This window comes from Balaenoptera borealis (genome assembly GCF_965194805.1).
Source record: "Balaenoptera borealis genome assembly, chromosome: 17".
NCBI lineage: Eukaryota > Metazoa > Chordata > Mammalia > Artiodactyla > Balaenopteridae > Balaenoptera > Balaenoptera borealis.
The window spans coordinates 67,446,553-67,471,780 of record NC_138876.1 but is presented as its reverse complement, the minus strand read 5'-3'; the positions used below and the strand labels follow the sequence as shown (position 1 = coordinate 67,471,780).

At 37.9% G+C, this 25,228-nt stretch overlaps 1 protein-coding gene and 1 long non-coding RNA gene across 17 annotated transcripts in view; one reads left to right on the top strand and one right to left on the bottom strand.

Annotated features, from left to right (window-relative positions):
- Window positions 1-20,941, top strand: part of LOC309614839 — a 154,526-nt gene extending 133,585 nt beyond the window's left edge. The window contains exons 3-4 of one of the 2 annotated variants that reach the window (XR_014236416.1): window positions 1,219-13,178; window positions 13,534-20,941. This is a non-coding gene — a long non-coding RNA (uncharacterized lncRNA). Of the gene's footprint in view, window positions 13,179-13,533 lie in introns of both variants that reach the window. The other variant, XR_014236417.1, reaches the window with a different exon arrangement.
- Window positions 1-25,228, bottom strand: part of EYA1 (EYA transcriptional coactivator and phosphatase 1) — a 324,909-nt gene that overhangs the window by 48,921 nt on the left and 250,760 nt on the right. For all 15 annotated transcript variants that reach the window (XM_082363451.1, XM_082363452.1, XM_082363442.1 and 12 more), the window contains one exon: window positions 24,631-24,714. In XM_082363451.1, coding sequence (XP_082219577.1) covers window positions 24,631-24,714 — 84 coding nt within the window. The remainder of the gene's footprint in view (window positions 1-24,630; window positions 24,715-25,228) is intronic.

Here is a 25,228-nt window from a genome sequence, read left to right as displayed (position 1 = left end):
GAATTTTAGAGGTCAAGAACGTACATACTTCAGGGTACAGGAAATATAGTGTCACGCTGAGAGGGAGTTAGCAGCGGGAAAGGACAAAAGGCTTGGGCTCCAGCTGCTTTTAGAGTGCGTGGTTTATTCTGTATTTGAACTTCAGTGACTTATTTTATTTTAAAAGTACCTCTAATGTTGTTGGTACTTTGCATAATGAAGAAAAAAACTGCTGCTTATAATATTGCAAAAGATATAAAATCTAGGGTTACTTAGACATATAGAGTAGAGGAAATTCAGCTTCACACGTCTGTTTCAGGAGCAAGAAATTCAGTGAATCAGGAAGACATTTTTTTTTATGTTCCACCTCAATCCAGGAAGAGTGTCTAAAAGCACTGCCACAAATATCAGAAAATAGATATAATATAGATTAATCTCAGAAGGATAGTAAATACCAATTTCACTCCAGATGATAACTACCATTATTTTTTACTTATTCAGATTGCCTGGCAATTTCGAGTACACTCAAAATGGAAGTGATGGCCACTCTGGCCAGCTGGCACCATGCCAGTTCAGGAAGCTGATCTTGACATTCATGTGACACTATCCAGTCATCAGACAGCCAGGAACACACACAGGGGAGCACCAGCATTCTGAACAGTGGCTTCTACCCAACGCTTCAAGCCTTTGACTCTAGTGGTAGACAGTCTGTCCCACACAACACATATCCTGATGACATCTGTTGGTATCGAAGATGGGGGATGTAGAGATATTTGCAAGGTGTTAATGGTGTTACTATATTCGTAATGCATCAAACCCAGGAAGCAACACTGTTCATGGTGAATATCCTGCATAATTAGTGAAAAAGGAAAATTATTCTGTAGAGAAAGTATTCAAGGATATAATGTGAGTTTTTCAAGTTTTTATTGGCATTTTAATAGCAATACCAACTTTCACCTTTATGGCCTTTAAATTTTTCCAAAGAACAATAATTTCTGATATACTATTTTATTATCACAGCAAACCTTTGGAATCTATGTGGATCATTTAATTAGAGAAACTGTAACTAGAGAAATTATGCCTTCATGTCGCCCACCCATCTAGCTGGGGTGTACTTTGTGTATCACCTGTCTTTGAGTCTTAGAGTGGAGAACAAAAAACCCAGAGAAAATAAGTCTTGCTTTCTAATACTGTCCAATATAAACCTTGTACATTTTCTCTATTGTCTTCATTCCAAAGCTCAAGACTTGCCTGTGTTTTACCCCCTACCCTCCAAGTATCTAAAGTCCATCAACCTCAAGCCCCATCTTCTCATGGGCTTTGGGAGGCAGCGACAAATGGTGGAAGAAGAACCCTAGACCCAGAGGCCAAGCCCTACCCTTGTTCTCTTAGTTACTTTGGTGTCTTTATCTCACTGGGCCTCAGTTTGCTCATCTAATAAATCAGGTGGCTAGATGGCAAATATGTTGTTCTCCCATAGAATAACCAAAAAAAAAAACTCCATCTCTTCATTTGTCACAATCATATGTGTTTATACACCTGAGAGAAAGGAGGGGCCTGGGATGGTGGAGGGGGCGGAGACTCACTGGGTGCCAGCCATGGACCAATCAACTGTGGCCAGGGAGGCGGAGTCAACACCATCCCTACACCACCCATCCCACTAGCTCCGCCCACCCCACCAGCACACCCTCAGCTCCAGCTCCAGCACCAGCATGGTTTACCTCACAGGAGTCCCAGAGACAGACAAGAGGAGGCTTGGGGAAAATATGGCAGGATGGTACTGCTGGTCTCAATTCCCCTCCCACCTAGGCCTTCTCTGCCAGCTGACTGGCAATGAAAAGGAGAGAGAAAACACATTATTGCCAAGAATCTGGGGTTAGATTGGCAAAGGGGCAAAGCAAATACCCCAGGGTTTGTAAGAGGGCAGACAGGAAATAAAAACACATAGGCCAACTGAGCGTCCAAGAGCTGTGCAGGGAGGGACAAATAAAAACACTTCCCTCAAATTTCCTGTACAGTGATGTAGCCTTGTTAAATCTTCCCTGCTTGATACCACCTAAAATCTATGCAATTTCATAGGTTGTAGAAGAATTAAAAATTGTTTACAAATAAGTAAAGAAAAACTCTCATTGAATCTTGGTTTTATAGGAAATTGCTAACTTCCAAGAATTCCAAGTATCTCTAAGTGTGCTGGAAAAAACAAATGCTCAAATACAGCCTAGAGCAGAATTAACCAGTAGGGGAAGTTCAAACAGCTGTTTCTAAAACAAAACACCTGACTCAGGTGTGTCCTCCCTCTAGTTGAGGCCAATAAAAATACACTGACTTGTCTCATAACCACGTCGATGAATCTTTTTATGTGGCCAGGAGGAGACTCACTGCAATTATTTAATGGGCAATTCTGGAATTGATGTGCCATGGTATTGTTACTTCTGAAAAAGGATTATTTCTCCTTGATATGGTTGCTTATTTATAAGACCATCAAAAGAATTACTCCATTGTTTGTGAATATACAGCATACTCTAACTTTTCTTCATAAATTACAGTAATGACTTGCGAGTTGGAATACTAATAAATTCTAAAGGCTTGTTCAGCCTTGTGGTCAAATACAACATAGATGTTGGCCTTATTTACCTTTTAATGTTTTTCTCTTTTGTTATTAGCTGTCATTCCTTAACAGTTTTCATACCTGCCACTCCACGGTATTGTTAGGAAACATTTACACTACCAAAAGAACAGTCAGACGATTAACTGGAATGAAAGAATTTTAGAATAGGAAGGGGATCTAGTTGAAAGCAGTGTTTCTCAAATATTTTTTAACCATAATCCACAGCAAGAAAAATCATTTTATACTATGATCTAGTAACATCTCTCTCTCTCTCTGTCTCTCTCACACACACACACAGCTGAAATATGAGCTTGGCAAAATGAGGCTTTCCACACTGTGTGTGGAGAGTATTCTGTTACTTTCCATTTCATTGCCCGTTAATGTGTCGAAGTCTATAGTTTGAGAAGCAGAGTTCTAAAGAACACCTACTTTTGAGTTCAGAGACAGGAAAACTGATTTGCAGCCGTGTTATGATTTGCTTGTGGTAACAGAGCTGTTAGGGTACACAGCTATCTCACACTAAGTGTTTTACCTGAAAGGAAACTAGCCAGAAGAACAGATAGGTAACCATGGTCACAGATCTGCTTCCACATTCTAGCAACTGGAATTTTCTCAAATCAAGGTTAGATTTGATCTTCCTATTATAATAATCTTTCAATATTTTCATGTTTTTCAAACATGGCTGATACAAGTCAAATGTCACTAAAGCTAACACCGAACAGTTAATAAATTAGTCCTAGCTTGATGGCTTATTTTGGCATATATAAAGGAAGAAAGAAAAAACACATTTTTTAGACCCAAACTGAGACATTAAAATCACCATGTCTTTGGCTTAATCTTACTTTCCTTGTGCTTTGCAGTAACGAATTCCAGAGCTGTAGTTGTGAAATGGTGCCTTTTAAAACACCATTTTTTGCTACATCACTTTTGAAAAATTTAGAACTTCGCCTCCACTTCCAAGAAACATTTCATTTTAAGTAAACCTTGTTGCCAAATGTTTCCATTCTTTTCTGAACTTGACTCCTCTGTGGTATTTACCACTTCTAATTTCTTCTTAACATTTCTTCTTCCCTTATGTCTGTAATATCATCAGTCTTTTCTGGGCATCTTCCTAGAATCTGATTATCCATCCCCTATCCCTTCAGTGATGTTCATTCCTAGGACTGTTTTCATCCATTCCTCACTCTATTCACACTGCCTTACAGACTCCAACACACTCATACCTTCAACTATCACCCGATTCCCCTCTGTTGAACCTCAGATCTCATTTGTAGGCTCATATATCAATCACCTATTGGTCCTTTGTACTTGATGACCCATAGAGCACCTGAAACTCAATGGGCTGCAACCTGGATTCATCATACTTCCCACATCAAATGAACCACAAGCTCCTGCCCCTTGGACCTGGAATTCATACCTTCCTTATATTCACCACCATTTTCTTTTCTCCAGCCATGTGGCTCGTTTGTAGCTATCTGTAGTAGCTTCCCTCACTGGATCGGTCTCCCCCGGTTACCGACATGAATACAACCAAGTCTCTGTTCAACCCCCCATGCTCAGTCCTGCATCTCACAGAGGGCTTCTTTCAGTGCCCCTCCATCAATCCAGAGTCTCTTCCCTGACTCCTCCCAGCCGGGCTCATCAGCCGCTGGGTACCACAGCTGTATGTGCTCTTGTCTATGTCAGAGACATATCCCTGTATCTCTCTCTCTCCATCCTTGGGACCGTGCACAATGCCTGGCACAGGGCTTTCCCAAAGTTTGGTGGAGGAATAAATGAATGAAAGAAATAAACAGCAGCTATTTCAAATAATTGTAATGAAGAAAAAAATACTAAATTTGATCTTTAGTTAGTTATTAGTGTTTAGTGTCAGTTAAAAAAAAAAAATCTTAGATACCTAGCTTAGGGGGAAAAAAGGACATTTGATTCCTAAAAGTCATTCTGTCTACATAATATGGTATCAATATTAAGCATGTTCATTCATAATTTGTACCTGATTAAAGAGCAGCTCATTCTTAGAAGAGCTACTTACAAAGCCCTACTTATCTATTTGATGCAGGGAATAAGATTAACATAAGATCAGCATACAATTATTTATTTTTAAAATTTATCAGTGGTATGCGTTACAACATCTTGCAAAATATATTCTCATATTCTCTGCAATATAGTTCCCTAGTAAAAACTGAAGAGTTCAGTGAAGAGGCTCAAATAGAGAAAATACAATCAAATGCTTTATCATTTTTCTTGTTTAATGAAGAAACAGTGTAAACTTACTATAGTTCTTATGCCCAGGAAATTCTACTAGCTGTTCCTTAACAAGACAAGACAAACAGCATCCAACACCACCACACACACACACACACACACACACGAATTAAATTTAACTCTGATCTTAAATTATTTTGATATGATAGTAAATTGCAAAGCAACCTAAATGTCCATCAACGGATGAATATATAAAGGTGATGTTGTACAAATATACAATGGAACATCACTCAGCCATAAAAAAGAATGAAATAATGCCATTTGCAGCAACATGGATGGACCTAGAGATTACCATACTAAGTGAAGTAAGTCAGACAAAGACAAATATCATATAATACCACTTATGTGTGGAGTCTAAAAAAAGATACAAATGAACTTATTTACAAAACAGAAATAAACTCACAGACATAGAAAACAAACTTATGGTTACTAAAGGGGAAGGGGGAGAGGGAGGGATAAATCAGGAGTTTGGGATTAACGGATACACACCACTACATATTAAACAGATAAACAGCAAGGACCTACTGTATAGCACAGGGAACTACATTCAGTATCTTGTAACAACATATAATGGAAAAGAATCTGAAGAAGAATATGTATATATATATATATATATATATTCTCTCTCTCTCTCTCTCTCTCTCTATATATATATATATATGTAACTGAATCACTTTGCTATACACCAGAAACTAACAGAACATTGTAAATCAACTATACTTCAACTTAAAAAAAATTGCAGTTGTCTGCTTAAAGTCATGAAAATAAGGCGAAGGAACTCGTTGCAATGCTAGGCTACCCAGGGCTGTTTTGTGTAAGTCAAAAATGGTTATGTCTACTGAAGAGAAAGCAACATTATACAGATAAATTAGACCCAAGCCTGAAACAATTGTTTTGCTCTCATCTTCTATCCAGTGATCTTTAATTATCCCATTCCCTCAAGATCTTTTTCTCCTGTTTCTAGAACACAGAGCTGCCCACAGAGACTAAAGTTATTATCATCCTGTATTCAAATCATCAGCATCATCCCTGGCCTGTTGTCATTCTTTTACTGTTCCTTGATTTTTTTTTTTTTTCAGCCTGATCACTGCTATTACACTAGATCCTCATGTGATGAAAATGCTTTAAAAAGAAGAAATTCTCGACAAAATCAGTGCATAGAAATGCTGAGATGCCATTAAATTCATCTTCTAGGGAGATTCATGTCTGTCAGTCTTGAATTAGCATGTTGAAAGACTATAATGTGATTTGAAGTAAATGAAAGAAAAGGGTGTCTGTAAATGTATGTGCGTATCAGAACGCTGGAGGACTAGGAAGATGGGCTCTTGTTGCCCTGTTTTGCTTTACAGATGAGCTAGGCCATTTGATAAAACTTCAAGCGTCACTAAAAATGCACTTTTCAGTAAGCACAATCCATAGCAGTTCAGAAATTTGATTTCAGCAAAGACTCAAACACCAATGAAGACACTGTTGTGACGGCAGGGCTGTGTCATTACTTCCACACGTCCATCTAGGAATTCTCTCAGGATGACAAGTAATGAAACTCCTTGTGATCAGAGCTTACAAGGATGCCATCCAGTTCATCTTTTGACTGAACTAGGTCTAACACTAACCCCAACACAAGGCATTGGCAGGGGTACTTTTTTGCTACATGTCACAGAAATTGAAGGAGCTTCTTGCAAGATAACTGTGCTTCCAACCTGCAGGCATACAGGGTAGAGAGACACTGGAAGTGCACACTCTCATGGTGGTCGTACCATGGGCTTTGCAGTCATGGAGTCTAGATTGGAATTCTAACTTTGCCACTTACTAGCTGTGTGGTGGGCAAGTTCAGTTACTTAAACCCCTGGACCTCAGGTCCCTCATCAGTAAAACAGGAGTACAACAGGTTTGTTTGAAGGGTTAAATTGGTAATACATTTAAAGTTCTGAACATAGCACCTGCCAAGTATTAAGCTGCTGCTGCTGCTACTATGGGTGGTGGTGGTGATTTCTACTATCACTATACTACAGTAATAACAGCAGATCAATCTGAACATGGGACACCATGTCTCCACTGCAAAAAGATGCATTAACATTCTGCACTCAGATTGGATGTGAAGTTCATGCTTTTTAAAGATAAGGGCAACCCTAAATTCCTCATGCCAATATTTTTGAGGTGACTGTGTTTTTAAGAGACCAATCATCAGTAAAGCTGATTTGTGTGGATGTTAAATGGGGAACATGCAGTGTGACCACTCCTAGGAGGGAGTGTCATTGGTTCTCCCAAAAGATGTCAACCAAGCTTCTCATCACTAGGAGAGATGACCCAACTCTAGCAAACTGGCAAAGGTGTTGTCCCATACTCTGAAGATCTAGGAACTAAAGGGGAGGAAGTGTCATTCAGATAGGATCCAAATACTGCACCAATTCAGCAGAAACCTAGAAGTGTTCTTTAAAAAATAAACCAATTACTTGCACAGCCAAGCAGTGTGATCTCCATGGGTGGGTCACATACACCTGTTAGCTTATACCCTTTAATCATTAAAGGGTGAGATTTGTGAGCAGGCACTTAAGCACAGCCCAAATCCATTGCTTACAGTCAATTAACAAATGACTTGGAAGAACAGGTCTTGGAAAAATCTTGACTCTGCCCAAGTTTATCAACAAATGGCTGGTAGTGATAAATGGCAATAAACAGTTAATTACTGAGGTACGTTCCAAATTTAGTACCTTCAATGTATAGTCCCTGAAAAATTTCAGTATTCACAAAACGATGTTATGTTTTAGCATTTGAGGAACAACGTAATAATTCAGAGAGGTCTTGTTTGTGGTAGGGTCAAAGGATAAATTTGTGGGACTACTTTAAGAATATCAACATCATATAAAATTATCAGCTACCATAACAAGAAAGAAAAGTGGAGTCTTCTAGTATTAGTTCTTCCTCAAATAGCAACTCTGATTGTCATGTGATTAACTACCAGGGAAAGGTATTCCATTTCTCAGCTCTCTGATGTGAGCATAGCATTCTTTCCCTAATGTAAATAGTTGATCACTTCCAAGTCAAGATTACAATGTATATACATTGTACATAAACCTCTGTTAAATAGTATTCTTACACTGAGATTTACAAGGAAACTGCCTGTAGATTAAATGCCTAAGGCTAGACTTCAGCCTCAAGGGGCAGAGTTGGATTTACCTTTAAAGTTACCCACCAAGCATCAAGCAAACCTATAGATTAATCACATTAGTTCACTGACTCAGAACTATGGCTGGTAAACTGAAATTCACTATGCTGTTGAAAAGATAATAAAGGAATGTGGCACCTGCATGAGCCACTGAGGATATCTATCTGTCTCCTAGAGGTGACCAGGAAGCCTTAACAAGGATCTGCACTAATACTGGAGAGATATTCAAGGAGAGAAGATATTTGAGAAAATCTCTAAATTCAGAAAGTGGTTTAGGTTTATCTCAACACTTTGCCTCACCAAAAGTAAGTATGGGCTAGTTATTTGCAACAAGCACTGTCTCATCTTTTTATTTCTGATGTGCATCCACATATGCTTGGTTCTGCTGAGTTAATGAACTTGTGGTTTAACTACCCCCCCCACCCCCGCCCGAAACTCTGGAGTTTTCTCCTTCCTAATCAACTAACTTTGAGGCAAGAAGAAAGGATTTACAGGATAATTACAATGGATTGTTAGAGGAGACTGTCCAACCAGCAAACTGAAGTTTAAAACAAGAGCAACCAGACATTACACATCTCTTACTGGAAGGATATACCCCACCTATGAAGTCTTGACCAAAACAAACAAACAAACCATTAAACCTGAATCTAATTAAGCTTCTGGATCTAGCTACTAATTCACAGGAAATACAGGGGACAAAAGAATATGTGACAAAGGAACACAATGGAGATGCAATCAAGAAAACCCAGACTCTCAGACACTCTATAAGACAGATGATCTGGTTATTACAACAGAAATACTCAAGGTTAAAAAAAAAGATTGAGTGAGAATGTACAGATTAAGAGACATACAATAAACTGTAAAACAATTATAAAACCACTGGAGAAAAACACTTTACAAACTAGGAACAGAGGATAGAAGGAAACTATCTCAATACAAAAAAGGACATATATGAAAAGCCCACAGACAACATCATACTCAATGGTTAAAGTCTGAATGCTTTTCCTCTGCGAACAGGAGCAAGACAAGGATGCCTGCTTTTGCCATTTCTAGTTGACATAATACTGGAAGTCTTAGCCAGAGCAATTCAGTAAGAAAGAAAAAGAAATAAAAGGCATCCAAATAGGAAAGGAAGAAGTAAAATTTCTTTGTTCACAGATGACATGATCTTATATGTAGAAAACGCCAAAGAGTTTCTAAAAACTGTTAGAACTGATAAATGAATTCAGCACAGTTACAGGATACAAAATCAGGACACAAAAGTCAATTGCATTTCTATATACTAATAATGAACAATCCAGGAAGGAAGTTAAGACAATTTCATTTAAAATAGCATCAAAATGAATAAAATACTTAGAAATAAACGTAACCAAGTAGGCAAAAGACTGGTATACTGAAAACTACAAAATGTTGCTGAAAGAAATCAATGAAGACACAAATAAATGGAAAGACAGTCCACGTTCATGGATGGAAGACTTAATATTAAGATATCAATATACCCAAAGTGATTTACCCTATCAAGTTTTCAATGATGATTTTTGCAAAACCAGAAACATCCATCATAAAATTCATATGGAATCTCAAGGGACCCCAAATAGCCAAAACAATCTTGAAACAGAATAACAAAGTTGGGTCTCACACTTTCTGATTTCAAAACTTAGTTACAAAGCCACAGTAGTCAAAACAGTGTGGTATAGAGTGATATATAAAGACAGACATATAGACCAATGGAATACATCAGAGAGCTCAGAAATAAATTCCTACATATATGGTCAAATGACTTTCAACAAGGGTGCTAAGATTATTCAATGAGGAAAAGACAGTCTTTTCAACAAATGGTGTGGGGAAACTGGATATCCACATGCAAAAGAATAAAGTTGGATCCTTACCTTACACCGTAGACAAAAATGAACTCAAAATGGATCAAAGGCCTAAACCTAAGAGTGAATCTATAAAACTCTTAGGGGAAAAGCTTCATAACACTGAATCTGGCAGTGACTTCTTGGCTATGACACCAAACGCACAGGCAACAAAAGAAAAAATAGATAAATTTGACTATATCTAAAAACTTCTGTGCATCAAAGGGTCCAATTAACATAATGAAAAGGCAACATATGGAATAGTAGAAAATATTGAAACTCATATCTGATAGGAGGTTAATATCCAGGATATACAAAGAACACCTACAACTAAGCAACAAAAAATGAACAACGCGATTAAAAAATGGGCAAAGAACTTGAATAGATATTCTCTAAAGAAGATATATAATAGAAACATCGTATCTCTATGTTGTGCACCAGGAACAAACATAGTGTTGTAGGTCAATTATACTTAAAAAGAAAACAAACAAACTCATAGAAAAAATCAGATTTGTGGTTACCAGAGGTGGGAAGTGGGGGGATGAGGAATTGGATGAAGGTGGTCAAAAGATACTAACTTCCAGTCATAAAATAAATGCTAGGGATGTAATATACAACATGATTAATATAATTAACACTGCTGTATGATATATATGGAAGTTGTTAGAATAAATCCTAAGAGTTCTCATCACAGGTAAAAAATACTTTTTTGTTTATTTAACTTACTGTGATAATTATTTCAAGATGTATGTAAGTCAAATCATTATGCTGTACACAAACTTATACAGTGCTGGATGTCAATTATATCTCAGTAAAACAGGAAGAAAAAAATGCTAAAAAAAAAGAAGATATACAAATGGTCAACAAGCACATGAAAAGATGATCAACATAACTAATCATTAGGGAAATGCAAATCAAAATCACAATGAGATACCACCTCACACTCATTAGGATGGCTACTATAAAATAAAAAAATCTGGAAAATAACAAGTGTTGATGAGGATATAGAGAAACTGGAACCCTTGTGCACTGCTGGCACAGCTGCTAAGAAAAACAGTATGGCAGTTCCTCAAAAAATTAGGCATAGGGTTACTATGTGATCCAGCAATTCTACTTCTGGTACCCAAAATAATTGAAAGCAGGGTCTCCAAGAGATATCTGTACACCCATGTTCATAGCAGCCTTATGCACAATTGCTAAAAGGTAAAAGCAACCCAAGTGTCCACTGACAGATGAATAGACAAAATGAGGCATACCCATACAACGGAGTATTATTCAGCCTTAAATAAAAAGGAAAGGAATTCTGACACATGCATACAACGTGAATGAACCCTGAAGACATCATGCTAAGTGAAGTAAGCCACTCACAAAAAGACAAATACTGTATGATTTTACTTATATGAAGTATTCAGGAGAGTCAAAATCAGATTATCACACTAAGTGACGTAAGTGAGACAGAGAAAGACAAATATATGATATCACTTACATGTGGAATCTAAAAAATAAAACAAATCAACTTATTTACAAAACAGACTCACAGACATAAAGAACAAACTTATAGTTACCAAAGGGGAAGGATAAGTTAGGAGTATGGGATTAACAGATACACACCACTATATATAAAAAGATAAAAAACAAGGATTTACTGTATAGCACAGGGAACTGTATTCAGCATCCTGTAATAATCTATAAAGGAAAAGAATCTGAAAAAGAACATATATATACCTGAATGACTTTGCTGTACACCTGAAACTAACACAACATTGTAAATCCACTATAGTTCAATAAAAATAAATAAATAACAGAGCAGTCAAAATCACAGAGACAGAAAGTAGAATGGTGGTTGCCAGGTGCTGTGGGGAGGAGAGGATGGGGAGTTATTTAATGAGTATAGACTTTCAGTTTTGCAAGATCAAAAGAGTTCTGGAGATTGGTTGCACAATAATGTGGATGAATTTAATACCACTGAACTGTATGCTTAAAAACTGCTAAGAAAGTAGAGTTTATCTTACGTGTATTTTACAATTTAAAATTAAAAAAAGAACCGGAGAAATGTAACTTGACTAGACATTCAATGATTTTAAGAAATTATTATTAATTTTGCTAGATGGCTAAAGTTCTGAGTAACATCTATTTCTATTCTAAAAATTCTTTTAATGGAGTCTTAAATACATACTGAAATACATACAAATGAAATAATATGATCTCTGGGACTTGCTTTGAAAAATAACCCTAGGGTAGAGCAGGATAGGGGAGGGATGTGGTAAAGGACACACATGCAACAAGATGAACTAGGATCTGATCATTGTTAAAGCTGGCAGAGGTTACACTGGGTTTTATTATATTATTTCATCTACTTATGTAGATGTTTAGAAGTTTCTATAATAAATTTAAAAAAAATATTCACTGAGTCCAGATTGGTTGTCTTTTGGTGGTGAAATTATAGATTAAAAATATTTATTTTGAAAATGTAAAGCACACTCAAACCATACTTTTAAAATGACAAAAAAAATGTTTTAAAAGTCAAAATTGCAAAAGTCCTGCAAAATTCCTCAGCATATCTCCCCTTTTTTGAAAAGATGCTAGGAGTTGCTTGGTAATCTGTACTCAGACTTAAGTGAGATTTGTCATATACAGAAGGATGTAGGTCAGAAGACAATGCTTTTCCTGTATTAACTCTACTAATTTTTATCATATGGGATGGTCTTTTCCAGAAAACCAGAGAAACTCCTACATTTATCATGGAAGCCACAGGACCTATGTCTTATACATTTAGGAGCAGCAGTGTCACATTGCAATGCTGATCGGCTGCAAAGGAGAATTCCCAGTGTAATTTAAGAATAGCAGTAACCCTAGAAGCATCTCATTTAGGGCCTCTGGCATTTATTTTTTGGTTGTGCAGCTCCTGTGGATCCTGATCTTTTTTTTCTGGCTCACAACACTAGTGTTATCATTTGACATCCTATTATTGGCTCTTTCTTACTAGCTAAGTAATTGTAGCTATTAGAGAACACTTGTCATGAGTAATACAGGAAGACTTGTTTCCTTCCTAATATTGTTATTCCTTTGGAGATTCTGTGGTTTCACTCTTTGTGGATTTAGAGTGGCGTTAGTTTAGATCAGTTTTGCCCCAATGAAGGACTGCTGTTGAAGATTCATCCATTTCCTACCGACTGCCTCCTTTATTAATTTATAAGCTCCCTGAAGGCAGGAATTACGGCTAGGCACCTATTACACTGCTATGTATGTATTCAAGAAATTATAAAGGACTGACATATATACACTATTATGTATAAAACAGGTAACTAGGGCTTCCCTGGTGGCGCAGTGGTTGAGAATCCGCCTGCAAATGTAGGGGACACGGGTTCGAGCCCTGGTCTGGGAAGATCCCACATGCCGCAGAGCAGCTAGGCCCGTGAGCCACAATTACTGACCCTGCGCGTCTGGAGCCTGTGCTCTGCAACAAGAGAGGCCGCGATAGTGAGAGGCCCGCACACCGCGATGAAGAGTGGCCCCCGCTTGCCACAACTAGAGAAAGCCCTCGCACAGAAACGAAGACCCAACAAAGCCATAAGTAAATAAAAATAAATAATTGTTTTTAAAAAGCACAATATTCAAAAAAAAATTAAAAAATAAAAAATAAAAAAATAAAACAGAAAACTAATAAGAACCTGCTGTATAAAAAATAAATTAAAAAAAAAAAGAAATTATAAAGGACTGACATTCTGAATGACTCATTGGTATCAGACCAGGAGATAAATGGTGACTCTGGCAGGAGAGGGGTGCACAGCCAAGTGTGTCTTAGGTACTACAGCCTGTATAACACGGGTGGTTTTGCGTGTGCAACTTGGAATGGTGCCATTTGGTGGTACAATTTTCTGAATTATTTAATGGATGTTTTCAGTGATCATTACTCACAACGAAACTACTATAGGCCAGAAGGCTAAGGAACTGCGTACCATCTACTACTTCTACTATGATAAATTCCTTGGATGGGGTCTTAAATTTTGGTTAGTCCTAACATGGAGACCACATGGCATTAGCGTGGAATCTTATCCAGATCTGTGGGGAGGAGCAGAAGTGGGTACTTTCTGACATGACTTGTGCTTTATTCCAGGGACCAAGCTGAAGTTCATGCTGCTCAGATTATTTCGTTGGCCATTTATGTTGAGAAATATTATAGTTACATCTGCATTGCTAATTCCAGTATTTGTACATGATATTTGATCTTAACTATCTGTAAAACTGTTTGGAAGGATGGTAGGCACTCAGCCCTAATTCTCATTTCGTGGCTTCAATGGCAATTTAATCTATTTTTAATGGCAAACACGACTACCCCCCATATCTACCACCCCTCGAACTGAGACTGATTAAAAAATGCTTTTCTTAACCCATTTTCATTTACTTTCTCAAAATTCTATTTTTGGCTCAGAGTGTCCATGGCCCTTTGAGCCTCAAAATAGATAGTTTGAGGAAAACCTGTTTATCTCTTTTTGGGTTTTTAGAATAGGATCCAGAATGTTATTTTGAGTATAAAAATAAAATACTTTGTCCTTTCTCTAGAAACCTTAAAGCTAACCATTCATCTAGCCATAAAAATATCTCTTTTTTTATATGACTATTTTAAAAGATACATCCCAAGATTTTTAGTTTTGGTTTAACAATGCTCCAATGCCAAATATTACATTAGATCTTGTGTAGTCCAAAAAGAATAAGTCACTTAAGTTTTACTGTAAAAACAACTAAAAATAGCACCAAATGTTAATAAGAAAGCAATTTCTCTTTATTGCTTAGATATACCAGTAAAATATTAAAAGAAAAAATTGTTCATATTGTTAACATAGCTCTGGTTCCTATTTCCACACCCTTGAAATTTTGCCCTTTTATTCCTTTTCTTTTACCATCTTAGTTTTCTAAACTGAAAATCAAAAAAATTTAACAGTGAAATAAACCAAGCAAAAGTATAAGGTAATATACATTTATCCAATTCAAATTATTTAAGCTGAGACCTTTAAGAAATATTTTAATACCTAAGTCGTTGTTCTAATATTAGATAGCTGCAGCATTCCGAGTAATAGGAATTCTACAGTAATAGTAATATAGTAATATTACTGTAGTAATTCTACAGTAATAGTAATAGGGTTCTACAAAGTACCAGTGATGCTGGGGGTTTATTTTACTGAAAGCCAAAAAAATTAATTTTGCTTTTTAATTTTTATCTATTATTATTTCCAATTTCCAAGTACCTTTTAAATACATGATAAATGTCTTTTGCATCTCTCCTATCTGAATATGTACCCCACTACATCTATGTGATCAAACCTGTACAGAATCCCGGCAATTGCTATTCTAATACTTTGGATCAAAAAGTAGAATCTATCATGTTTTAAAAATGCTATTTAAAGAGTTTATCTTAGGCTAGAAAGAGGTGCCAGAAGATGGTTCAACTATTTCAGAAAGTCTGACTAGTTCCCTGGGATATGGTACTTACATTTTTAATTTGTGGACTAAAACGTAAGGTTCTAAAAACTCTATCTGCTCTGATCCTATGTGGGCAGCTAAGCCTCCACTGGCGAACAATTATGGGATTGAAGTGGCCCAGTGAGGTGTGATGCGAAGGATGTGAACAGGTTTATGAGGATTTGTTGGTCAATGTGAAAATCTTGTAAAGTATCCTCAAAGCAACAACAAATCTTGGCCAGTCTCAATCAAAGGAAAGAAAAAAAAAAAAAATACCCATTTTGGACCCCTTAAGCAACTCCTTGTTTAGAATGCTAATATTACAGCCACAGACAGGGCCCAAATGCCATTTAAAATAAATTCTCCCCATTCAGGATCTTTTGTTTTGGAGAAAAAGAAGCTGAAAAACAGGAATGGGCAGGCACTCTGAGTCCAGGAGTGGCTTATTTTCAAGGCCCCATGCTGGTTGCTCACAAGGGAAGGATTAAAGATAAGATGAGAAAATTAGCTCCCTTCTTGGAGAGAAGAAAAAAAAAAAATGCTAAAATGTTATTTCATTTAAAAATATTTCTAAAAGTGTTATGTAAATGATATGTACAACCTATGAGACCCAAAGATTCCATTGTTTTCTTTCTTTTCTCTAACCTGTCTAAAGTTATCAACACCGTCAATGGTATATTAACTTTTTGCAATTTTATAAGGCCCTATCACTGAACAGCTGGTGTGAAATGCCAAGGTTTAGGAGTTGGGCATAGCTCTGATGTCAATTAAAAAATAATCTGGATTACCAGGAGAGAAGGTACACACATGAAAAATAAATCACAGCTGAATTACTCACTGAATGATTTTAAAAAGAAAAAAAATCCAAACTTGTGGTAGGGCTAATCTGGTCATTTTTACTGATTAGATATGTGACACTCGACTGCTCTAATTTTCTCCTATTTAAGAGACTCTCTTTCAACATCATGAAAATAATACCCAAGTAGCGAATAAGGGTAAGAACTTCACCATTCCAAAGATGAATTGTGATTGTGGAGAAAACCCAATGAATCCCAAACATGGGGCAGATGTCAAGACGTGGTACAAAGAGGGAGGAAGGAGAAGAAAGCCAGAACAGATCTAGCCAAGTCGGGGCCCACGCAGTGCCAGCAAAAAGCCTACACGGCTAAATCCAATCAAAAGACCTATCTAGATTTCACTTGTAACCACTCTCCTATCTCTCTCTCCTTCCTAGTGTTACAGCCATTCTCTTAGACCTTTATTATTTCCTACCGGGAGGACTGCAATAATCTTCTCTGCTATCACCATCGATCTTCCAAATGGTACACGTCCATCATATTGCTCTACTGTTTCAATATTGTTCATGGCATCCCCAAGCCCACGTCACAAAATCCTGGCATTCAGGGCTCCTGGCACCCCCCTTTTGAGGGTGATGGGCCCATCAGAAGACTAGATGAAATTCCTGATGTTGTCAGTTAACAGATGTGCTTCCTTGGGCCAATCATTTAGTCTTCTGAGCCACAGCTTCCTCATTAGAAAACAAGAAGGAACTAATTGGATATTTAATGAATGTGAGATGGCAGTGCAGACTGTAAAAGCTGAACAAAGGTGCAGTATTTTTATTACCATTTCAACACATTTTCTGCTACTCATCTTCTGCAAGTCCGATCCTCTCTATGTACTTAATAGATATCCAGCCACTTTGCCTCTCATTTCCCTAAATGGTTACGCTCTCCTTCCGCCTCTCCCAGTCTGCTACCTGGAACAACAAAGTATTCACTATTGCTCCCTCCCTCCTCTGAACACCCCAAAGTAAGCAATAATAGCTCTTAATTACAAAGTACCTATGAGTATTTTTCTAGGTGCTTTCCATTGTTTTCCCAACAGCCCTGTGATTGCTCCCATTTTATAGATGGGAAGATTAAGACAGAACAAGTGAGACTTGCATTATCTCCAAGGGGCTTCTCCAGGCCTTAGAGCAAGGGAGGTCCAAAGCTGGTGGTGGCAGGCCAGTATGGTGGTTGGAAAGCTGTGGTGATTCATGTTTGTTCACTGCGTTCCCTTTTACATGTATGAACGTGAAAAATAGGCTTCATTCAATAAAGTAGCAGGAACATACATTTCAGTCTGTGTTACAGCCAGTAAGGGGGAAGAGGGTGGCAGTTAAACAGAAAGAGAACCGCTGTCAGGATAAGGGCAAAAAAAGGGGATGAAGGAGGCTCTTTCAGCTGGAAATCCCTTTGATAGTCAAAAACATTGTGTTTTGGTTCATTCTGAGAGTTTAGGTTCCATGTCAATTCACAGTCTCCAAAGGTTATATTGGGAACCCTAATTTATTTCATCATTTTGATCTAACTTGGCATTGATACACAAAGAAGAGAATAAAATCAGGGAACCATCCTTTGGGAGCAAGTGGCCACTCAGCACACCTGTCACATAGCCCTAGGGCACTGCTCTGCTGGGATGACCAGAGCCACCACAAAGGTTTGAAAGTGTGCTTTGGGTTTTAGTCATTTGTCGAATATTTCTTAGCTGAGAACTATGGCTGCCACTGCCACCCATCCACCAAAACCCATTCTCTGTTTCTTCCTGGGCACACAGCTAGGTTACGTCTCCTGGTCTCCTTTGCACTGGGCCAAGGGAGCAGAGGTTAGGTACCCTTCTAAGCCTGGCCCATGAAGCCTGCCACTCACGCTCTCCCCTGCTTTTTCTCCCTGTGGGCTAGAGGGCTGATGACAAGGATCACAGAAGCCTCAGAAGCTACACGGTGAGATGGTACAACCATCATCTGCAGTGCCAAAGCCTGCCTAAACCAGGCAACCTGGAAGATCCACTCAAGACCATTCATTCAGTAGGAAACAGATAAATTTCTGTTGTGTTTGAGCCCTGAGATTTGGGGCCTATTTGTTACCACTGTTCTGCCTACCCTGACAAATTCATGTGCTGGCTTGTGCTTCACTGGGGCCCCAGATGCAGACACACAACGCCTGCACTGAGTTTACTGTCTAGTCAGCCACACTGTGGCCGTCATTGAATTGTCCTGATGTCCTGAAGGCAGGAGTAATATTAACTACCACAAAGTTCAGAGCATGATCTAGAGCAAGGGCAGGCAAACCTTTTCTCTAAAGGGACAGACAAAAAATATTTTAGACTTTGCAGGCCATATACGGTTTCTGAGACAAATTCTTCATCTCTCTCTCTCTTTTTTTTTAATATATAACCCTTTAAAAATTCAAACAACATTCTTAGCTCGGAAGCTCTACAAAAACAGGCCACGAACCAGATTTGGCCTATGAGATGTGATCTGTCAATCCCTGGTCTAGATTTTTAAAATCCAGTGGAAGGATCATACTTCATGACATGTAAAAATTACAAGAAATTCAAACTTGGGAACTATAAGTAAAGTTTTATTGACATTTATTCAGTTACATGTTATCTGTGGCTGTTTTTGCACTACCAGGGCAGAGCTGAATAGTTATGACAGGATGTGGCCCACAGAGCCTGAAATATTTATTATCTGACCCTTTATCAAAAAAGTTTATGAACCCCCGGTCTGGAGGTTCCAAAAGAGAGATCATCCTGTTTAAGTAACCAGATCCTCTAGAGCCCAAGGAGAACACTGGATGTCTGGCCGCTTGGGTGCCATGCTAAGAATTTGACATCTATAGCCACCATGGAAGGCGGTTATCCCTCAACAGAGTTTGGAGTTTTAGGGAGTTCTTACCCTAAAACAGGGTAAGAACAGCTATCTTTACTGGATACCTAGAGTGTTTTGATGAAATGGGTTAGATAAACTGCCGTCAAATTTTTCTTTCATCAATGTGCTGATGAAATGTGATCACAGTAATACACTCACTAGGGAGGTTTAGTTGATCTAAATTCACTATGACAATGGGGACCTTCCTAGAAGCCTGGTACATTAGAAAACAAATGCTTAGACAGCATATACAAGATCAATCAGTGACATATGCTGTTTTTATCATTGGATTATTGCTATTAAAAAGGCCCTTCAAATTCATGACACGACTTACATCTTTTTTTTTTTTCCCCTCCAGCCTTATTGCGAGATCACTGGCACTTAAAGCAATGAATTCTTAAAGCAGTTATAAGTAGTCAGATTTATGGATATGGAAACTAAGGCTCAGCATAGATAAACAATTTGCCCAAGGTCAATGAACTGAAAATCAGAGCTTAGATCTGAGTCTAGCTCTATCTGAATTCAAATATGATGCTCTTTCTATTACACCATAAGGCCTATCACATATTGGTACTTCAAAAATTTAAAGACACTGCCATAATTTACTCACTAGCAACTATGCCAGATTCAAGGAGTTTTTTGTTTTGTTTTGTTTTGTTTGACAGCCAAGGTTCAGCTACATGAAAATACAACTAATACATATTTTATGCCAGACATGATGCTAAGTGTTTTTCACATTTGGTCTCTACCTCTTCAGTTTCCTCATCTGTAAATGGGTTTGGCAATAGCAGTTTCAGAGCACTAAAGTTGAGTTAAATGAGTCTTGGACACACAGGAGATTCTTAATAAGTAGGGCCTACAATTAAAAATGCTAAGCTTTATGCTGTCCTAAGTGTTCACATTTAGGTTTTTGTGTAAAATGAGTGAGGCTTGAGACTTTGAAGACCTATTCGAGCCCAAATCTGTATGAGACACAGGTGTTAAAGCAACAATAAAAAGAAAGTATTAAAACAATCAAGATACTGGGTATCTTGGGAAGTCCTCCCACAAAAAGGGAATAATGCTTGGGACATCAGCACAATACTTATTTTAAATACAAATCTGGGGTCTGTGCTTTGATATTAACAACTAGATTATTACATTGTCTATTTTAAAGAGAACATTCAACAAAAAATATCAAGACGAGTTTTCTTCAGTAAAACTGGGGAATTTGGATTTAGTCTGAAAGCAACTTAAAAAGAAGCATTAAACAAAAAAAGCTAGGACAGATATTATTAACAACAACCTAATTTACAGTAACACCCATGGACTTCATTTTCCTGCTAATATGCTGTTTCTTTTCTCTTCCCTAAAATCTGAACTGTAGCTAGCACCCTCTTTTTGTTCCCATCACCTTTGTTATAAAACAACACTTCCTTATAACACCCAGCAGGACTGCTTCCCACAGCTAGGATTACATGGAAGGTGGGACCTTCTCAAACTTTTTTTGGGTACATATTGCTATAACATGCCCTAATTTTGCATTATATCAACCAGATCCTGTATCCCCTTACTCAATAGCCTACTCATCCAGGAGCCTGAGCTACTGTGACTAAGCTACTTCTCAAGTATCTGGTTCCCATAGAGACCAGACAGGGATCACATTGTCGGGTATTCACTGCTTTATATGCCTGAAGAGTAAGGCACAGCCACACGCTCCCTTGACAAAGCCCAGGAACATCCCCGAACCTGTGCTCCAAGAAAGGCGGCCCGCCCCTGAACTGCTCTAAGATTTCTCTCCTGTGCCCCGAGTAAACAAGAGGGGTGCAAGTTCTTTTTTTTTTTTAATTTTATTTTTTTATACAGCAGGTTCTTATTAGTTATCCATTTTATACATATTAGTGTATACATGTCAATCTCAATCTCCCAATTCATCACACCACCACCAGCCTCCCCACCACTTTCTGCCCTTGGTGTCTATACGTTTGTTCTGTACATCTGTGTCTCAATTTCTGCCCTGCAAACCGGTTCATCTGTACCATTTTTCTAGGGGGATGCAAGTTCTGATCAGCTTGGTTATTATTATTATTTGGAAGAATCCTTGTTGAGCCACACAGTTTTACAAGACATGATTATCAGATCTGAGAGCAGTTCTGCCAGACTCTAAAGTTCTCTAATCAAGAGAACACAGAGCAAGCTTTCTTGCATGCCTCAGGCTACAATTCAACATCCTCAGCAATAGCATCTTCAAAAGTCAGGAAGGGGCGTGTCCCAGCAATGAGACCACAGGCTGACCAAGAGTGCCCAGCACAAAGAAGGTGTTTAGGAAGAAAGCAAGCTAATAGTGTCTGAGGACCTTCTGATCCTGAGCTGTGCACTGTTGACTAAATCTGACATCTCCTGCCCCGACCACTCCCCCATGCCCCAGGCTCACCTTCCAAGTATCTCCTTGCCTAGTCCAAGTGGATGTCTAAAGGGCGTTTCAAACCAGTAGAACACTGAACTCTCCATTTTCCCTCCAAATTAGTTCTTCCCCATCTCAACAAATCTATGACTATTCTCCCGGTTGCTCAGGACAAAACCCTGAGCCGATTACTTACTGCCCGCCAGCACAGTCCAATTAAATCCTAATTCTCTATCTGCAATTGTAATAGGGAAGAACCTTTTGTATTCTACTACAAGTTAATCACTAAAGGGATGTCACCTATAAGCTTAAATTATACATAATGGCCCATCTCTGGGAACCCTGCCTCCCAGGTAATGAGCATTAAGCTAAAATACCTTTGTTTAGCTCACAGGGAATATCCTGAGGAAATTAACACATCCCTTCCAGAGGCTGATGGGAAACAGGAAATGTTTGACTTTACTCCCTCCCCTTTCAGTATAAAAGAAGACTGAATCTAACCCAGGCAAGATGGTTCTTTGGGACACGAGTCCACCATCTTCTCGGTTTGCTGGCTTTCTGAATAAAGTCGTTATTCCTTGCCCCAACAACTTGTCTCTCGATTACTGGCCTGTCGTGCAGTCAGGAGTACGAGCTTAGACTCAGTAACACAATAGAATCCATCATCCAATCAGCTTCTCCATCTGCACTGCTAATGCATCAGATCACCCCTGAAACCTCCTCTCTGTTCCCCCACCCCTCTCCCCATACCATTAATCCTCCACACACAACCAAAGTAATCTAAAAATCTAAATCAGACCTTGTCACGTCCCCGTTCAAAGTCTTCCAAGGATTTCCTACGGAATGTGCAATGAGATTAACCCTGCTGACCATGGTTGGGAGGCGCTTTGTACCTGCCCTCATCCCAGCCCACACCTCTCTTGACTCTGCATCTCCAACACTAAGCTAGGCAACACCGGCCTCTTTGTCTCTCAAACATCAAACCCTTTCCTGCCTCTGTGCTTGCTGTTTCCTCTGCTTAGAACACTCTTTCTCCTGATAGGCACATTCTCAACTGGACCCTTCAGGTCATTCTGACCTCAGGCTCAAAGGGTCATGCTCAGGAAGAGTTTCCCCAACCAGGCTTTCTGAAGTTGTTCTCTTCCCAACCCCCATCAACTTATAAACAAAAGGTAAGCTTACATTTAAACATCTCAAATCATCCATACTTGAAAGAATATATACATTTGGCTTTGGGAAATTACAGAAGGTAAAAGTTTTTATCACATGCCCTAGTATGAGAAAACTAAACATACAAACAAACAAAATACTATCGGTTGAAGTCTCAAAATACTAATGGTTGACACTTGTAAAAATAAAATTCATGATATTTGTAATGTTTGGTTTAGATCTTGTCAAGAATCCAAATGAAAAATTCTAAGCTGCCAGTGGCTTCTATGTTAGGTGTGAACTCCATGTGTAAACCAATAATTTATGGCCAGAGATTGACACGAGGTCGTGCGGTCATGGGATGTTCACCACCTCTCTCTAAGCTGACCCCTTTCAATGGCTAACAGTGTACTGATCAAGACAACTCTCCTTACATCAATTTGGCCTCTAGTGACAAAGCTTTTAAAGACTTGAGACTTTCTGGGTGGTTTTCAAATGTTGGTTTCCTAAGTGCATGCCCTTTTCAACACTTTTGAGTGAGTTCCAGGAGCTAGCTCTCTTCCTTAGGAGTTAGCTGTAGGGAGATTAAAATGGTTCTGTTAAGATGATCTTCAAGACTCTTCATATTCATTACACTTTGATATTTCAGGCTTTTAAAGTAGTAGTTTTTGTAGAAATAGGGATAGTAATAGTATTGATAGAAGAAATAATATAAAAAATCACAACTAATATTTATTGAATCCTTATTATGTGCTAGCCACAAATAGAGATTTATTTTGAATGACTGATTCTATGACCTTATTTTTTTATAATCTGTGTTTCTGTTAACTGTCTTCTCACAGAAAATTTGTTTAACAATAAGATGGGGCATATTGTGTTTTACAGATATCTTATTTCTGACAGACATTCAAATGGTGGAATATTCTTGCTCTTATAAATGTGCATTTTTCCAACCCTTTTTTGGATTAGGTGTAGCTTTAGGGTTAAAGGAAGGAAGGTTGCATTGTGAAGCTCATTGATCATTTCTCTCCTTTCACCTTCAGATACCTACACATCAGGTGCTCAATATGTATTTACTGAAATAACCATTTATTGAAAGAATGAATTACCTGCATAAAATCTGTAAAGACAGCATGACCATTTTACAAGTATCAATTTTAACACTTAACTGTGATACAAATCTGGAGTCACCAAGACACAAGAATTCACTTCCTAAGGCTTCACACCAATAGCTTCAAGGATCTAAGACTTACAATAGTTATTTCTTTAAAGATTAAAAAGATGAAAAATATCATATTCACAGGATATTTCAGAAATTACTTAAATGCACTTTAAATAACATGATTTTTGCATGGGAAAGGTTTATGGAACCACCAAGCAATCAGAAAGGATTTCCAAGGTTTTGAGAAACCCAAATGCAGAAGATTGAAATTGAAGTTGTACTCATGGAAGGTGATCTGTAACATTATTCTGTACCTATACCATCAAGATAAATATTGTAACGACTCAGAATTGGTCGTATTGGTCCTTTGTCATTCAGAGGCCTGATTTTACAAACCATTCACGTAAATTTAGCCCCACAGCAAAGGGACTAATAAAGACATTCATAACAGGTGCTTTGAAAATAAAATACTAACACTGGTAATCACGGAAGACAAGATCAAGCGCAATATTTGCTCCATTGAATATGTTGGGAATAAAAAGAATAAAAGGACGTGACAAAAAAATACAACGCAAAAGACCTTTCTGTATCATCTATATATTTTACTATTTCATCCTAGAATAGTATCCAATCACCTGTATTCATTGGGGTCTGAAGTAAGAATGAATGTAATTGCATAAAGTTTATCTCATTTTTAAGAGCCTAAAAAGAACTCCTTCTGTTCATTTATATGTTCTTGTTGTACATATATATTTGACTCTTTCAATAAATCAGGTTATCTTCCTTTTTATATTTTAAATGTATTATTTAAAGTTAAGCCACATTCCCATTTGGATAAAAATATTCAATTCTAGGAATACTTACTCTAAAGAAATTAAAAACTGATGCCTTGTGGTACTCACCCTCCCGTATCTGTTGGCGTAGGACCCAGTGAGCAAGGAGTGGAAAACGATGATTGTCTCGTCCAAGTCCCAGATGAACACCCTCTACAAAGGAAGAACCAATCACTGTGTCTTTCCCTTGGTTGAGAAACCTGCTATTCAGCTAACTTCAACATGAAAAGGTAGTCTTTAAATGGGAGACAAATGAAAAATGTGAATTTACTATTTTTTTTAAACACAGCTGTTCCAAAGGGTATCTCCTAGCTTTCCTCAGATATAACCTCAAATGAGGTACAAGAGGATAAATACATTAGCAACACTGACATAAATATAGGAAAAAAGACTATATGTCCTTTCTACTTCTGTAGTTGCTTCTTAGTCTTAGTTCCAAAGAAATGAAACATAAGCTAAAATGAGTTTGTTTATAACTTCTAAGACAGAGAGGGGCAATCAATGAAAAATCACTCAACTGATCTTTTCCTTATCTCTGCTCTCTGTTCATTAAGAAGTGTTCAAATAACTAATCTTGTGTTTTATTCTTATCAAGCCAAATATTTAAAAATTGCACATAAAAACTGAAACTGTACATTATCTATTCACCTTAGGTTATCTATTGCGA